This window comes from Perna viridis, chromosome 5 (genome assembly GCF_037379345.1).
Source record: "Perna viridis isolate PV_CMFRI_1.1 ecotype Kerala chromosome 5, ASM3737934v1, whole genome shotgun sequence".
NCBI lineage: Eukaryota > Metazoa > Mollusca > Bivalvia > Mytilida > Mytilidae > Perna > Perna viridis.
This window is the reverse complement of record NC_142449.1, coordinates 41,715,182-41,734,747: the sequence shown is the minus strand read 5'-3', so window position 1 is coordinate 41,734,747 and position 19,566 is coordinate 41,715,182. Positions and strand designations below refer to the sequence as shown.

The 19,566-nt window shown below is 31.6% G+C and overlaps 1 protein-coding gene across 1 annotated transcript; it reads right to left on the bottom strand.

Moving 5' to 3' along the window:
• Positions 1-5,716: 5,716 nt before the first annotated feature.
• On the bottom strand, positions 5,717-15,390 carry LOC148617763 (contactin-5-like). The gene is made up of 4 exons (XM_088585127.1): positions 15,324-15,390; positions 10,082-10,111; positions 8,347-8,646; positions 5,717-6,033 (listed from the first exon to the last, which is right to left on the bottom strand). The coding sequence occupies exons 1-4, from the start codon at positions 15,388-15,390 to the stop codon at positions 5,717-5,719; spliced, it is 714 nt and encodes a 237-aa protein (XP_088441253.1).
• Positions 15,391-19,566: the final 4,176 nt, after the last annotated feature.

Here is a 19,566-nt window from a genome sequence, read left to right as displayed (position 1 = left end):
TTATGTATTTCATGATAGAATGTAAAAAGGTGATTACATTTTTTGCTAATCTTTTTTTTTCTCTCAGTATATTTGCGTAATAAGAAAAAACAATATCGAATCTGTTAAATATATAAACAGATCACGTGGCGTTCATGAAGGCGATCATCGGTTTAATGGATCGGTGAATGATTGGAAACTGATTGAAAATCGATGGCGGATCGCAATAATACTAATCATTTTAGATACTGTAATTGTTTTAATCAATTGGTTGTCGTAAATAACCAAAATATATTAAAATCTTGCCAAGAATGCTTTAAGTCATTTTGCGCGTATCAAAATCCACACTTTTATATCCTATTTTATTTACTCACCATGTCTTAGTAATTATCCAATCAGAATTATATGTATAGCATTGATTTATCGAATGTTCCCTACGTATATCATTTCGAGAATAATCACTGTGAAATAAGTTCGGTAATTTCAGTTTCGGACTCTCTCTGAGGAAAATATCACAATATGAAATCAATCCCCGAAACACAGACTTTAACATTTTTGTTAAAAGAAAAAATAAATCATGGGAAAAAAATTAAAAAATCATAGCTTCCAAAAAATATTGAAGATTTAACTAATGCAACTTATTCTGCACATTCGTTAAAACAAGGCGTTTTTAGACGCTCGTTGTCATAATTAAGACACTCACTCTTTCCAACTACACATTCTATTATTCTTTCAACTGTTTTTCATTTTCTGCTGTTGTCTGTTAATTCATTTCTTGTGTTGTCTGTCATTGCTGTGAATTCTTTTGTTGTCTTCAATGATTTTTACTGTATTGTATTTCATTGAATTAATTGCCTGTTGTCTGTCATTAGGTTTTTTAAAGTGTTGTCTGCAATAATCTTGATTGTATGTTATTGTCTTTATTTTGTAGTATGTCATTGTATCAAATGTATTGTTTCTCATTTTATGGTGTTTTTGCTATTGTTTTTCATTGATTGTCTGCACAATCTGTATTGTATTACATGTCACTGAATCGATTTATCACAGCCCTCCCCCAGTTTTCGTAAATCTATATAGGGTTCATTATTGATGCATTTAAAACACATTTCTAACTAATTGCTAAATATAAGTGTAGCTTTAACTCAGAATTGAAGAAATAATGAAGGCCGTATCGTGAAAATGGCGAAATTTAGTAAAAACAAAAACAAAACTGAGTTTTCAAATAATGGAAAAAAAACAGATACACAAGTGCTCACTCGGTCTTCGCCTTGATAGATTGATAGTTTTTTTTCAAATGCCATAATAAAATTTTCCGATAGTTGTACTGTTGTTTTAACGAATAATGAAGGGAACCAAGATTCTCATGGAAGTCGAAAGAATATGATCCAGGGACAAAAACACTACATGGAAAACGGACAAACACAACAAAAAATACTACATGCAAAGTAACAAAAGTAAATAAGCAACTCGGACTCCCCTAAAACCTTGGAGCTTGGACTGGTAGGGTAAGCATCATTTGCATTTCTAGAAATACCGAAACCGAAAATATTTGGCAACACAAAAACCTATACAAACTTGCTTCAAGGTTTTGTGTCTAAAAAGGATGACTAGATATTCTTGTATGGAATCTGCCTTGTGCAAAAGAAGTAAAGATTAGTTTTATGTGTATCAAAAGGCTGAGAAATTCGACCACAAATGATCTATGAATCAATTCTTTAATGTAGCTAAATTAATATACATTGAAACATTTTGCTATCATTGCTCGATATTTTAATAGTTACTCATAATAAATTCATGAATTTGTTAATTTCTAATTCTTTTGATTTTAAATTTTGTGTTGATCTCTGAAAAGGGGGAAACTAATAATGATGATGACTATTCAATAAATTTCATGTATGTAGTATTTATTTACCCAGTTCATACATGTCATTTAAAGCGGTTCCGGAATAATCAATAAGTGAACAATAGTCATGTTTAAAAGGTACAAAAAAACATACTAATCAAATAAAAACAAAACGTAAAAAAATTAAACAAATATGGGCCAAACTATTTGGCTATACGGCCTTCGTCAGGGCCAAAAGTATTCAATAGAAAACTGACAGCCGCCGACCCACAGCACAGAGACAATGTACCCTTCAAAATCGATCTTGATCATTGTGAAGATGCATCAAGTTCAATATGAAAAATTATTAATGTATTAGTGTAGCTGACAAAAAGCTTTTGAAAGCAGTTTTATGGTGACTAAATAATGCGGGTTTTGACATTCATTCCAAAAGGATAGGCAGCCCCAAGATACGTACGTCTTAGAACTTTCTTTGTTTTTCGCCTGAACATGTTTCAAAAAGGACAGTAACTTTCATATCGTTGGCAATGTGGTTTGCCTTCCGAAATTGTTCAAAACAAAGATCATCTATTCTCACTGTTTATCCAAAACACAACGAGCCTCACTAAATGTAAGAGTCATATTTCCGTTTTATTTGCATTGTATTTTTAATGAATTCCTTTTTACCTTTTAAACGTAGCGATTCTTCACTTATTCTTTATTCTTATTTGCGTTTAAACTAAGCCACTTTACAACATACACTGTTTTTAAAAGAGTTTCAGCACAATTTCGGAGACAAGCCCTTCTCGTGGATATCATATTATTGAAAAATATCACATTAACAAATGGAAAAAAGTTGTGTTCAAAATAATAGGGTTTGAGCTGTATGTACAACAGATTATGATTTCAAAAGGAAACTGATTGGTTTTGAAATGGTTTAGTTTCATACGTAGAAAACAGACAAACACAACAAAGAATATAAAATAACCAAAATAATAAATACAAAGTAACAAAAGTAAATGAGCAACTCGGACTCCGTTAAAAACTGGGAGCATGGACCAGGTACACTGGTAGGATAAGAGTCCTCTGCTTGTTTAGAAACAATCGCCGAGTTGCTTATAAAAAGTCAAGTCCAGGGTAGACGAAAGAGAAAGGAAACTATGAAATGTTGAATAAATTAGTTTTCATGGCGCAGATGGATACACCGTAACGATCCATGAGTTCATGATGACGACTATAAAATAGCATTACATCCTTTTCTTTCAAAAAACAAAGAAAAACACTACCCCTCTAATTATTTAAACAATTAGCATTATACTCATTTTTTATTAATCAAATGACATTAATAAATAATGTTGTAAACAAACAAAAGATAGATTCTATCCGTAGGCTATGTTACCAGTTTAATGATGGTGGAAAAGAACGGTTAGAAAGATTTGGGATGGAAAGCGTTGTCAATTATTTATGGCAATTTATCAAGCCAAAAAATAGCCGCGTTCAGGTGAATACCACCAGGTAACGACGTGCTGAAACAGAAAGAAAACTAGGAAAAATATTTTACTACTGCTGCTGATTGCAAATGATAACAACATACGAACTATTACACGTCAGAGAAAACATGTTAAAGCTGATTACTATAGGAATAATTGCCATTTTATGTTTGATAGTGACTTTATCACGATTCAAATCAGTTGAGCCCGTTACGGCGAGTCATGATATTAATCGTGATGAAGTCAACATCTAAAAAAATGTCATATTGTTCTCATATCACTAATTAACTATTTATAAGAAGGCGATGTTTGTAATCTGAACTTTGTCCAAAATTTATCCGAAAGTATTTAATTAATCGGATGACCGCTGATTTGTGATACCGTCCTTTCAAAATTCTCATCAAATTTTGTTTTTAAAAAATATCGATAAAAGCTCATGTTTGTATTTCATAGACTTTCACCTCATTAATTTCAATATCATCAGTACATGCTGTTTTGTGTAGCGTTAAAAATCCGAAAAGAATACTGCATTGATCTACAAAAATTCAAACCGGATTTTTCTCTATCATTTATATGAAGACGTAAGTTTCATTGATAAATTGTCTGTCCATTTATAAAGTATGCTAAAACTTACGGTAGGGTAAATGATGTTGAGGCTCGTTGTCCCAGTGCTGACAGTTCCTCTGGTGTTATTTGCTAAGCATGTGTAACGACCGCGATCAGAATCATTAAGATCAGAAATAACCAAAGATGGGTTCGTTAATGTCATTCCTGTGTATTTCTTTGGGTTAGTGGTACGTGTAATTGTCAGGATTTTGCCTTTATCCTGGTGTGTCCACCAAACAGACTGTGGTTGGCTGTTAGGAGAGTATACCGTACAATAAAGCGTTATTTGATGTTTCACTTTCCCATCGAAAGATTCCTGAGGAATGGTTACCTTAGTCCCTGAAACATTTTTTTCCATGCGAAACAAAAAAAAACACAATACAGAAAATGTACAAAATGTGAAATACAGTTCTTTTGGTTTATAGATTTATCAAATACAGTGACTTTACCGATCCGTGTAATAATATTGCAATCGTTAATCGAGTACCGATAAGTTTCAAATTAGTCATAGATCCGACAAACCGATACATTAAACCGGTAATTGCTTCTACTCTACGTCACGAGACCGATGATGGGTTAATCAATTTTAAGGATTGGTTTGTGCCAGTATTTGTTTTTACACATGCAGATTTACTATGATATAAATTCAGACATAAATTGATTCCCTTTTCTTTTAGATTTACTATTTTAAATGAAAACAAAAATGTATATTTATCATTTCATGCTCCAAGTACATTTAATATAATACTCTGTTTGATCCGTTCCAATCAAAATTCAGAAATTTACATTAACCAGTCATCTGTCATTTTACATAACAAAACTGTAGTCAGATCTGTGACTGGTCATCAGTTATCAATCGTTAGAGGTAATTCAATCATCAGTCATCGGTCCGTCAAATAGTTGCGCGGATCGGTTCAGGGACCATTAAAATATTACAAAATAATTTTTAAAATTGGCACTCTCTTTCACATTTTATTCCGTTCATAACTTTTTGGAAGCCTTTTTCCATAACATAAAATCTTATGCTTTCACATGCAAAACTGAGAAAGAAAATTATGTTATCATGTTTCATATCTTACCAATGTTCTCGACTCGATTCTTTTGACCTGTAAAGTAGATATATATAGCTTTATTACGTAAAACTATTTGCATTGCTTACAAAAATCTGGTAAGCATTTGCTGATGATGAAATTTCAATATCATGTTTGTATCAATAGGATTAATCATAAGTCAGGAAGAAATTTTACATTGTATGACTGGTCTTGCATAACTGAAGCTTAATCAGTCAACTACCAAAAAAAAATATTCTCTTCTGACCTATAACCACTTTCTATTTCTCTCTGTATTACTCCGCTAGCTTATAAGTTCTGCTGTACAGGATGTGAAACAAATCATAAGGCATGAGCAGTAGGATATGTATTCGTAAATCTACCGAATTGTATCGAAGAGCAGGATAAAGTGTGGTAGAAGTGTGAAGCTATGGAATATCGAATATGTCCTCTATGCTAGAAATTGCATGAAAAATGTCAATAAAGCATGGCATGCAATGTATTCTATTTCACAATGACAAAACATACTAGAAACTATCAATAAATCAGCTACTTACAGTCAGTGACTATAAGTGACTGAAAAATTTCTTGCGGATGTCTCTCTATTCTTTGCTTTTCAAACGTACGACCAACTACCCATAATAGAAGCTATCAATGGATAAACTACTTACTTTCAAGTGACACATGAACACTTTTTGTAAACATGCTTCCTTTCTTTGTCATGCACAAATTCGACCCACTACCCATACTAGAAGCTATCAATGGACAAACTACTTACAGTCCGTGACTATAAGTGACACTGGAATACTTTTTGCAGATGTTCCTTCATTCTTGGCCTTGCACACGTACGACCCAATGTCAGCTGTGGAAAGGTTTTCAATTGTCAACGATGGATTTGATGTGGTAACGCCTTTGTATTTTACCTTGTTAGTAGTTGATTCAATACGCCTGACGATCCCATCATAGTTAAATGTCCACCAGACAGATTGGATCTTACTGTCAGAGGAAACAATGCATTCTAAGGTTACATTATTTCCTATTTGCTCAACGTGGACTGTTTCCGTAGTTCTAACCTCAATGTCCTTTACTAGAAATATAATTGATAAATGATAATTCTTATTTTCTTGCTAATGCTTTATTGCTGATAAAGATACAGATTTAATTGGGATGTTTTAGATCTCCCAGAATAATTTAATAAATTAATTGAGTTTTTTTTTAAATTCTGCAATCAAACTGTAAGAAAACTGTGAAAGTAAAAGCATGTAAACTATTGGTAAAAAGCCGAAGTATAAAACAGGAAACAGAAAATATCCATTTACACAATATCATTTTTAATATCAATGAGACATTTACCACATGGCATTAATAGTCATGAACTGATTAAACGGGGGGGATTCGCCTTCGACCTTAATTCACTGTATTAACTTTTTTATACAGAAAAACTTGTCCATACATAACACCTGTTGGACTGATTCCATACATAACACCTGTTGGACTGATTACATACATAACACCTGTTGGACTGATTCCATACATAACACCTGTTGGACTGATGAAGTTCCCTGTTTAGTTAGGTGTTTTGGATACACTAATTCAAAGATTATAGACATAGCTGTCAAACCAATTTGGTTTAGACTGGTTGTAGGTTTTTCTATTTTTACATATGCTGAATTGATTTGCTGAAAGCTTTATGTATCTATACAAGTTAGATTGCAAAATGTTTTTACGGCCAAAGAAATTGTTTTATGTGGATGATCTGTTGGGTATTAGTATTTAAAGATTTAAGATATTAATGGGTCTATTTACCCCCATAACAACACGATCCGTGACAATGGTAATACTCCACAATATGCAAGTAATTAAGTCATAATAAGACGTTAAAGAGTAATCAAAGGAACCAAGATTCTAGCGGAAATTAAAAAAAAAAAGAATGTAATCCAGGGACAAAGACCAGACATGGAAAACAGACACACACAACAAAGATCATAAAATAACTAAAATAAGTAGCAAAAAAACTCGGACTCCACTAAAACTGAGAGCATGGACCTGGTGCATCGGTAGGTTTAAAAAACTGGAAAACAAACATCAAATTATCGGGTTCATTTTGTCTTATATTTCAAATTACTTAGAGACGGCCTTTATGGGTTTTCTTTTTCTGGTTTAAACAAAAAAATACATAAATCCATATTCCGCATTACACGATCAATTCAATATTTTAATTATAATTTATTTAAGAAAATGATTAAATATACTCTAAGGAATACCGGCAAAAACTACCGAATCGTCATCAGTGGAATTATTCAAATACGTAGGAATCCAAGGACGTGGCCTGAACGTGAAAGCAGGATTTTAGTTTCTACAAAGAAGGACCAGTGTGGATGAACATGTTTCACGTGTAAGGAGAAATTGCCTGTCTTAATTCTGAATGATTTTAATGGATATTTGTTACATCAGATACGATTTAATAACTTTTATTGTGTATGTATCATTTTGTATATATTTGTATATTAAGATGAATTTCTCACTATTTCCACATTACTAACGTAAATGAAGCGTTTACGTCACGATTCCGTGTGTAATTGCTCAAACCGGATGTGTGGACGATTAGCCTGTAGAGCCTCCCAGTCCTCGAATGCGTGGACGAGCAGCCACTCCCAATAATTATAGTAGCACTTATGAATGCATGAATGATGATCATAAGTTAATCACTTACAAGTTATTTCTTCGATAAAACGTGGGTTTGTTACATCTGAAATGCAAATACACAACAAGAATTGTATTGAAATATTCAATCATTTTTTGTAATAATTTTTTTACATATTTTTATTATTCTTTTTTTCAATATTTTTATGTTCTATGAAGTAAAGGTAAACGTTTTAGAAAATTTCTTCTGATTCATATCGACTAGTTTTAAATTATGTTGTAAAAGTTCATTAAACGATGAAATGTAGGCTATTAAGAATATATAATGGATGAAGATGCTCTAAAGTAATCTATTCCCACCTGAAAATTTGATATCACATCTTTCCACCTACTGTATTTGCAGAAGTTACGATAAAATACTGTCAAGAGAACTTAAATTGCTAACTGCTTTCACGAAGAATTTTACTATTTGCCTTGAACGAATGATATTTAAAAAAAAAACTCATGGAAAGTTACCCTACCGGGGCACCTAGTCCATGCTTCCAGTTTTGTTTTGTTTTTTGTTTTTTGTTTTTTGTTTTTTTCTTTTTCTTGTTTTTGTTTTGATTTTTTGTTTTTTGTTTTTTTTTTTTTTTTTATTACTATTTTTTTTTTTTTTTGTTTTGTTTTGGTTTTTTTTTTTTGGTTGCTTTTTGTTTTATTTGTTTTGGTTTTTTTTAATCTTGGTTCCCTTGATTACTCTTTCGATAATACTTACTTCTGCTTTTACTTCCAATGACAGAGAGTGATGTTTGTATACTTCGCCCTGTTCCTATTGTATTAGTTGCTAAGCACATATACATCCCTTCATCAGCAAGACTAAGACCACGAATGGTCAATGATGGATTAAATACAGTTGAAGTTTGAATAATTTTGCTTGTTTCTCCATTGTTGAAAATCCACCAAATAGACTGCAGTTGACTGTTAGGAGATGACACAGTACTATAAAGTGTAATTGTACTATATTCCTCTCCTCTGTGAATATATCCTTTTGGGATGGAAACTTTAGGGATTGCTCCTAAAAAGATTATTTACATATTTTGTAAGTGTGTGATGTATGCAAAGGAAATCAAGGATTCGAGCGGTAACCAGAAAGAATATTACCCAAGGATAATGACTAGACAAAGAACTTGAAATAACCAAAATAACAAGTACAAAGAACATAAAATAAATCAGCAACCTTGACTACACACAATATGGGATCATGGACTACGTGCACCGTTAGGGTAAGCGCCTTCTAGAAACACCCTCAAAGTTGCTCATACAATGTCACGTCCGGATAGACAAAATTTGTATTAATGTCCATATCGACATGGAATATTTTTAATGAATGAACCACTGTTAATTATACTAAAAAAACAATAGCTAAAAAATGGGTATGTAAGAAAAAAACATAAGTGAGGTACCACAGACTGCATGCCAACGGGGAATAAATAAAGTTCGTTTTTACCCACTTTAAATTCACGCATTTGCAACTATTTATTAGGCAGTAAATTCATATACCAATGATATGCCCAAGCTCTGGGGCAAATACGATTATACCACATACAAGATACCAATGATATGCCCAAACCCTGGGGCTAACACGATTATACCGCATACAAGATACCAATGGTATGCCCAAGCCCCGGGACTAACACGATTATACCACATACAAGATACCAATGATATGCCCAAGCCCTGGGACTAACACGATTATACCACATACAAGATACCAATGATATACCCAAGCCCTGGAGCAAATACGATTATACCAAATACAAGATACCAATGATATGCCCAAGCCCTGGAGCTAATACGATTATAACACATACAAGATTAAAACAACTAACTGGTCTTTTCAATAAACATGGACTTACATTATTTAATTCACAAAAGTAGAGGCATAATTAAAGAAGCATTATTTGTTTTACTTCGACATTCAATAAAATATTTTCACTAAATCCTATAGGACGAGTTTCTATTGGTTTTTATTATTATTATTATTATCTTTTTGTTTTGTTTTGTTTTGTTTTTGTTTTTGTTTTTGTTTTTTTGTTTTTTTTGGTTTTTTTTGGGGTTTTTTTTTGGGGGGGGGGTATTATTATTTTGTAGGACTCTGTAGCCCAATGGTTGTCGTTTTTCGTATGTTCTTTGTTATTTCGTTTCCTTTTCTAGTATAAAGATTAGGTCTATTTTCGTCTTTTATGAAAAGTTCCACTTCATTTGTTTTGAGGCTTTTTACAGCTTGCTTTATGGTATGCGTTTTGCTCATCATTGAAAACCGTAGGGTGACCTGTAGATGTTTAAATGTTTGTTGCAATGCCTGTTTCATTGGCAATCATACCACATTTCCTATTTTGTAGTAATATTGACCATAGGATCACTTATCAGCGCAGGTTTCCTCTATTTATTTTTTTTTCTTTTTCGTTGCTTTTTCATTGCTCATAGTATTATATATTCATCACACTTACCAACGTCGTTGTTTTGGGGACTAGCAAATACTGCAAATATAAAAAGACGTTGTTTAGTACTTAGACAACATTGGAATTAAAATAGTATAGTGCAGTTTCAATAACAGCACAAAATATATGAAAAGTAGATACCATTCCTTTTAAATAATTATTTTATCATTTACTATTTATCATAAAGGCAACATTTTCCCCTGGAGAAATCTTAAAACGAAACCAGTTTACTACAGCTCTTCTGGAATCTACTGCAAGCATCTTCGCCATAGTTTGGCAGCTATCGAACTATTTTTTAGCGCCAGATGGTGGAAGGAGCTACTTTGATACGCGTATCACTACAATGCCGGCAATTTTTTCTGCATCCGAGGTTTTTATCTTTTTTAGTGTAGCTGAAATGGTCGAATAGTTCCAATTGTGTTCGGAAGCTTTATCGCGCCCTTTTCCGGTCATGAGAAAAGTAAAAATTGTTTACAAATATGGACACGATAGAGGCAGCCCTCGCTCGCGTAATCAGAGACATTTGACCTAGTTTTCGAGTGTATGGAAAACAGATTATTACATATTGTTTATCCTATCATGTGTTTTAGCAGCTTTCGCTCATATTATCATACCCCACGGCTCACAACATGACCCCTGGCTGATAAAATGTATGATATTGAACATGGCATAAAGTAATGCATCTCATTTGAGATATTTCGAGAAAACTCATCAGTGGTAGATTTGGCTCTCTTATTCGATATTTTTCTTTATTCTGTAAATCTATTTATAGATAGCTTACTTGGAATGTACATTATTGGTTATAATCATGCTGATGAGAGATTATTCTTTGAAACACGTGTTCGGCATATCGAATTTTCAATATTCATATGATCAGTATTTTTGTTTTTAGCTTTGATCTCTTTGGTTAATAAATGCAAAACTAAAGAAAAGGGAAGTAAGATTACAGCGAGTAGTATAGTTAACTTCAGGGAAAAGGATCTTTCTTTGATTAAATGATCTGATGAACTTCCTTGGGAAATTTAAATTTCCTTGTCATTTTTCGAGTTAAGCACGGAAGACATTTCATCGGGTAGGGGTCATTTTATCGCGGTAAGGTCAACTCCATTTCCCGAAATTAGCTATATTACTTTAAAAATCATAATGCAGATTTGTCTAAGTAATGATAAAAGTATGCGCACACTTTTCTAAAATACTTTGTCCTTGATGGAGAGGGAGTCGTCGATAACTAGTAATATTGGCATTTGAGGTATATGTTACGTAATGCTGAAAATGCACCACAAAAAATAAATGTGAACACTGTATCGTCTAAAGTTTTAAAGGAATCATCATTTTTGACATACATCTTTTAGCAGATTGCTTTTCAGATCAAGTGGATTTTTTTACATTAACTTGTAATAAAGGCAGGAATTGATTAATTTAAACATTTACATAGATCTACATGTATATATTCTCATTAAAGAGTAACCAAGGGGACCAATATTCTAGCGGAAATCAAAAGAATGTAATCTAGGGACAAAGGCAACACAGGGAAAATATACATACACAAAAAAGAACATAAAAAAACCTAAAATGATTCCTACAAAGCAACAAATGTAATTGAGCAACTCAGACTCCAGCTAGGATCATGGACCAGATGCACGGTAGTATAAGCGTCCCCTGCTTCTCTAGAAACACCCACCGAGTTGCTCATAAAAAGTCCAGGATAGACCAAAAAAAATAAAGTAAAAGTATGACTTGTTGAAAAAATCAGGTCGCATTGTGCAGATGGATACACGAGTTTAAGATATAATGTTTGATATAATATATTAAGTACCTTTAAAAGTTGACAACAGCAGTCCGATCAAAACAATCTTGAGAAGTGATGATGATCCCATAACTGCTAGACCACTGCAAGTACTTTTTATCACAGAAATAATTGCAATTTATATACCGAATTCTATACAATGAAATGAAATATATGATCTGAATTTTGAAACAAAGTATTTTGAACATGTGATGTTAGTGACTATAACAATTACAAAAATCTTCATGCCATTCTGATATAGATACTGAAATCTCCTTTATTTACATGATATTCAAGGACCTCTTTGTGAGTTACATGTAATTCAATGTTGTATAAATTACAAGCCGTCCAACAGATTGCATGATTTGATGGTGACCCAAAGGTCCTCGAGGGTATTTACCAACCCAGAAGTAAGGCTTGCCTGACCCCGAATTACATCAGATTTAATTTATCATATTTAACAAATTTTGCAGTATTACAAATCTCAAAGGACTGGGGCATCATTCCTTGTAATTCACATGGTAGAATCTCTCGATGGTTGACTTTGCTTCCTTTTGCGATATAGTTGTGGTTTTGAGTACTTCTTGTATATATCTAAGTTTTGGATTATGATCTTCCTACATGTCTGATTTTAATGCTGCTGATGAGAGGTTACTCCTTGAAACACGTGTACGGCATATCGAAATTTACAATACACATGTATATGATTGTTAATTTTTTTTATTTTATAAATCAAATAATATTTCATAATTATTTATGTGACTTCAGAAAAAAAATAAGACAAATTGGATCTATGTTGGTAACTGGGTACACTACTAGATTCAAAAACGTGTAGATCCAAAGTGGGCAATATTTGGTGGAATTGAAATAGTTGATTCGGGAATCGTTCTACATTTTGGACATTATCTTCAAAAATTATATCATGCTCAAAGATATACAAATAACAGGTATACATCGCATGACGACATGCATATATTTCTGTAACGAAAGTCACATTTGCTGTGATAAAATGTTCCGAATCACGTGATAATCAATAAGAAAAACCAATATGAGTATCATTATTCGTATCACAAAATGTATTTTTTTAAATTTGGGTCAAAAGTCAAGAACGAAAATTGATTTTTTAACCATACAAGGACAAGTAAATAATATGTTGTTTTTTGTTTGTTTGGTTGGGTTTTTTTTCCACACCTCAATGTTTTAATTTTGAACAAAACAATTCCAACGATGCAGCAAGTGTTTGAATTGAATATTCTGTTCTAGCGCAAGGTATTTACTTTGTGCTATGCATTTTTTTTTATTCTCAAAATGTGTTTCCATTACAATCTAGAACTTTACAATACAACCACAGAAATGTATCCCTTCATGATATAATCACAACTATGCAAATAAATTTTACGAACATGTAAAATAATGATAAAATTAAAATATTTGAAGTTATAAGTAGCTCTCCAGCTAAGAATTATGCAAAGTGCGTTACATGGTTGGAAGGTCTACATATTTTTTTATATTTTGATATTTTGCTTAAAATGTTTTAGTAAACAGAAATTAAAACGTGGTTTTTCCATGTCCTTAAGCGCTTTGATTGGGTTGTTTCTTGAGGTAATGGGGTATAATGACTTGGATAATGCCATAAAATCTCTGCTGTTTTTTCTTTTGTCTTCATGTGCATGCCTTATACACATTTTGTCCATTTCTTAAACAGAGACGTACTTAAAAGTAAAAATGAATCGCCATTTATTAGGAGTTCTTGTAACATTGCAACAATTTTTTTCGCATTCACCGCATCATTTATTATTTTATTTTTTAATTTTTTATTTTTACAAATTTTTGATGATTTTCTGTTTGGTCAATATATTTTTTTATTATAAGATGATTTAATTGAATGGCCAATTACGTACATAAGATTTTCCCGGTTTGCCTTATTTAGTTCATTAATGATAAAAAAAAAAACATTGTCTTACGAGTTCATGTGTTACGAAAATTCATTTATTAATTATATGGTTCGTGTAATTCTATATCGGCTGAGGATGGTCATTCCACTTTCTTCAATGATGAAGTGTTCAAATGAATCTCTTTAGTCATGTGAATTTGATGGTATTAAGAGAACACAATTTTCTCTACCACCCGTTTTAGTAGTTTAATTTTTTCATCCACTTTATTTCTTGTTTCTCCTTTCAAGATAACATTCAATATTTTATTTACTTTCTGACAAATTACACACTGTAACAAGCGGCAAATATGTAACGTATTAAGATCGCAGCTCAAATAATTTAGTTGCAGTCTTGTTGGATGAAATATTGTTTGTGGATAATAATAGTACAAAGCAGGTGAATTTATTTAAAAAATGAAATGTCATACTACCCAAATACTGTTTCTGTAAGATATCTGGCGAATGGGAAAATAAATGGGATTGCATGCCCCAGTTAACTGCCTAAAATATATAATAAATATATAATAAATTATCCTCAATGTGTGGATAATGAAACTATCCAGACGCAACTTTTTCTAAAATATTTAAACCGTAAATGCCATATTCTTGCAATCTTGTCTCTTTTAGATTGGAGTTAAGTATATTTTAGGTTAGATTTGATGTGTATTGTCATGTTCTCTCTATTTCTTTATTGTGTATTTTCATTACAGGAGCTACTGTTATTATAACATCCTAAACTCTTATTCTCAAATCGATAACTTTTTTGTGGAGTCATTGTTTAACTTAAGCACAAATTGATACACTCTAACCTTTAGCAATTTAATAGATGAAATGAAGTAGTGTCCTTTTCATAAGAATAAAACGCATTTTTATAAGCAACTAGGCTGGTGTTTCTAGAAAAGCAGAGGACTCTTTCCCTCTAGTGCACCTGTCCATGCTCCCGGTTTTTAGTGAAGTCGGATTTCCTCATTTACTTTTCTTATTTTGTATGTTTTAATTTAGTCCCTTTATGTTCTTTGTTGTGTTTGTCCATTTTCCACGTCTGGTCTTTGTCCCTGGGTTTTATTCTTCTGATTTCCGCTAGAACTTTGGTTCCCTTAATTACTCTTATAAAATACTACATTTATAACTGCTTAAAAAATACGTTACATTTTTTTTAAATATAAAATTGACCTTTGAATGTTTAACGATTGTGTGATGCTTTCGACGATTAGCAATTCATTAGCAGTACATAACTGAATTGCAGTTCAAAGGTGAAGAGGCAATGGGCTATAAATAACAGAAATAGCATGAAAATAGTTTCATAAAATACTAATATGTCTAAATATTTTGAAAAAGCATGGTTTGTGGCATTAGTTCATTGTAGTGACGTCATAAAAATACCACAATTATACGTCATTTATCAAAACTGCTGAGATTTTTTTCTCTCATCTCAAAATTCTCCTTATTCATCACCTAATTCTCCTTATTCATCACCAAATTTTATTTATTCATCACCAAATTTTATTTATTCATCACCAAATTCTGCTTACCCATCTCCAAGTTCTCCATATTCATCTCCAAATACTCCTTACCCAACTCACAATTCCCTATATCCATCTCCCCATTCCAAAATCCAAAATTTTCATTACTACAATATCTCCTATTCTCCGTTTCCTTCTTCCTTACCCGTCGCCCTTAATTCTTCCAAGACACAAACCTGTTAACGAGGGAACTAGTCTAACGATTAATGTGCATAGTTCCTCAGAAGATTGTAAACATTTCTGGTGTATTAAATAATTTAAACGAATACATATATATGTATTTCGGCATGCGAATATAGACACAATGTGTAGAGTCCTGCAGTATTATAACTGGGCTTTTCAAATTTGTTATGTATAATGTCTAAGTGCAGACATTGGGTCAATGTACTGCGTATTTGCTCGAGGCGTAGATGAAGGTCACTACAGATGATCGAGACCCCAAAAACAGTTTCAAATGATTTGTTCCAGTTAATTTCCTTTGTGTCTCTAATCAAGTTTTGAATTGCCAATAAAGGTACCCGTGTAAATATATAATGTTAACGATCGGTTTTGTTTTTTTTTAATACTAATATATACTAGACGAGAAATCGGCGTTTTCACTAATTTACAAAAATATATGGAAACAAAAAGAAAAACAAAAAGACATAGAATAACTGTTGAATATATTTCATATTTTATTATTAAGACAAGACATTTTTCAACAAATAGGCTCAAATACCAGCTGTAAGATGGTTTTCCTTTCTTACAAATAATACAATATTTGTTAGGATCAAAAATGCAAATACTAATACATGTGACCAAAGCAGAAAACAACAACCCTGCTAGCTAAATCTAATAAATGGCAAATAAATATTTCAAATTGTCTGATTAAGTACACATTACAAAAGGAAAACTGACTAACAAACAACAAAAGACATAACCATGAAAATATTTCATAACTCAAATTAAAATAAAGACAACTAGAAGCATTATAAATCCAAATGAAACCTCGTCCTTTTTCTAGTCCAGGAGAATTATGTACCATAATGTTCAATAGGATATCGATTTAAGCGTGTCAAAGAGGAAAAAGACGTAGTGTTGCAATATCTCTATTACAAGTTACATTTCAATATCAAATTAAAGTTGACATCAAAATATTATCATTTCAAGCTTGGGCATTAACCTGCTATAAGGGATCCTGGAAAAGACCTTTGGGTTCAGATATATCATTCTCTTGTATGAACGACAGTAACTCTTTTTCCTGGAAGTTGTTAAGGTGGAAGGCCTAGGGTAAGGGACACAACTCTTACAAATCATGGGAACGTTTATATTCAACATTTTTCATCAATGTCATGTAAGCATCAAAGTAACTTGGATTGATTTCATTCTGTTTCAAATGAAAGCTTGATAGGCTTTGGTGAAATTGAATATGATACAAACCTATCATTGATTTCAAGAGTTATGTCCCTTAACCTAAGTCTACCTCCTTAACTCTCATATGTCAGATACGTAAAGAAAATATATAGAATTTAAATTATTTCAATTGTACACAATTTAATTCTACTTACCAATGATAAATATGTTTTGAAAACATACAGAAGCATATGTTGCAATGCTTCCATGTGTAAACAAGATGTTTAAATAAAATATTTAAATAGTAATGCAATAATGACAAACCCATTACATACTATAGATTTTCTTTATTTATTTTTTTGTTTTTGAAATGTGATTTATCCTCTTTAAACCAAAATATTTCTAAAACTCAAAAATGTTGGCTTGGTAGATTACAGTAAGAGGTTATAATAGAAATACTTCAGTAATTCAAATATTACCGACAGGGGCATCTTAAAGCATAAATAAATGGAGAACAGATTAACTACAAGGAAAAAAATACCAAAAAAATAAGCATTATCATATTAGATACAAACAATAAAATAAAAAAACAGAAAACATAGTATATGCTAAAGTTCTTAATCTTAAGCATTTAATATTCATTGTCAAAAAAGTCAATACTAAAAGACAAAAAGAATGAAGTAGATGACAATGACAATATCACAGAAAAAAATTAGAAAATGCACTAACAATTGACTACAGCTATTTTTACTCCATCAATGTTAGAGGTTGACTGTCATACTAATCCTTTACTTGGAGACCCGGAGTACCAAGGAATGAAAATCCAAGCTTTTTAAAGCATATTGTTGTTCAAAAGATACCCACGTTTTGAATATATTGATTAATGCTAGAAGTTGGGTGTCTAACTAATCCTTTACTTGAATACATGGGCCTGGTTGTTTGAAAGAGTTATCTGCTGGACAAGTCTTGAGAAATGTGTAGATGTTATCTGCCGGATAGGTATTTATCCTCTGATAATGTTTTGAACAACTCCACTCAGGAATACCAAAGACTGGAAATCAAAGCTTTTACAGCATTGTGCTAAACATATCCACATTATTAATCTATTGATCAGGGAAGTTAAAAAAAAAACATTAAAACTCAGTAACCTAAAGCTTAACAGAAAGTCAATTTCCAAGAATGGGCAGGGCTGTGGGGTACTTAGAAAGTTTCAAAATACTCTGACTACGACAATATTATAAGGGTAATTATTCAAAGCTTTACTACTTTTAAATAGCAAAACTGCCAATAAATTACATAAAAGAATCTTTAAAGGTAAATATTAAGAATCTGTACAATTCAAAATTAAGATGTATACATTTTTATGACTGGAAGATACATTTATTAAAGAACATACAGACATGTCTAATTTAAGAACTCTGTAGTTTAACTTTCCTAAGTAAACAAATGCAAAACTAAAGACAAACAAAAACTGGAATTGAAGCAGGTTTTTTTTTATTATTGCACTTTTATAATTGCATTATTGTCATTTAAGGATAACAAGTTGCTTAATTTTTCATAATAATAAGTAAAACATTCTGCTTACTGTTGAACATTTCAAAAAGCAATTCTAACTCATTTCTATTTGCATCATTTTTTCTAAAAAAAAAAAACATTGCAAAATTTTCTAAATTTACAGTATAAAATATCATGATTATTTAATTGATAAATACAACATTAATTGAACTGGGTAGATACTACCCAAAATTTCTTGTGTTTTTCACAAAATTATGTAACAATACTAAGGCTTATCATTTGTCCTGAGTAGTAAGAGGGGCTAAATTTATTAAATTTTATTGTTATATAGAAAGCAACAAATTATTGAATTTTCCTTTTGAAATAAATTTCAATATGTTACCTGTGAAATAAATTTCGATATTTTACATGTGAAATAAATTCTGTAATTTAACTCTAGAGCACTATTTTTTTGTGACATAACTTTATCTTGCATCACCAAAGATTTGAAATATCAATCTGCAAATCATAAAATAAAAAATTTATTCAAAAATAACAATGATTTATTGATCAAATTTATATGGTAAATAAGGTAATCATTTTTTCATCTAGATTATTGCTGTGAATGTTTTGGGTGAAATTTGTGCACATAGCAAGTTCTGCTCATTTATTACTTCTTAGCATTCTCTGGCACTTGTAACCATATTTGAACTGGTCATACTGTCTGGTCAGTTATTCTAGAAGGAATACCTTAATGTTACGTCTTATTTCATTCCAAATTAGACATATAAAAATAGGATACCCTTCTCAAAATAAATTTGATAATAAAAGAAATGCAGGAGTTCAATATAATTAATATGTTGCAAATCTGCATGACAAATCTAAAAGCCAATTACCATTTTAATATTCACCCTATCATAAGAACATAAATATATATATTTATTCTGCAACTAAGCTTTCTGGTTTACAAAATAAGGGTGTTAACTTTCCTCCACTACAAAATATTGTCTCCTGGTTATCTTTTCAGTTATGAGCAATGACAAAACCAGAAAACACAAAGGTGCCCTCACCAACCACCGTGCTTAAAGGACTGTTCAATGAAATAAACTATTTAATACCTGTTTTGCATGTTTTGTTTAGAAAATGTGGCTGCAGGATAAAAACAATACATGAACATTGTCGAAAAATATCAATATATTTATTTGTACTCTCTTCAATACAGTGAGAACACCTCGAGGAACTCTTGCGATTTGACCGTTCCTAAAGCTTGTCAAATAAATTTAATATTTTCCACCAACATACATGTATTGTATACATATCAAAAATATAAAACAAGTTTTTAAACAACATGGTGTTGATGTTGTTATTATTCTGAATCATATGATACGGCACACTTATATAAAGCTTGTGTCAAAATATCACTCAG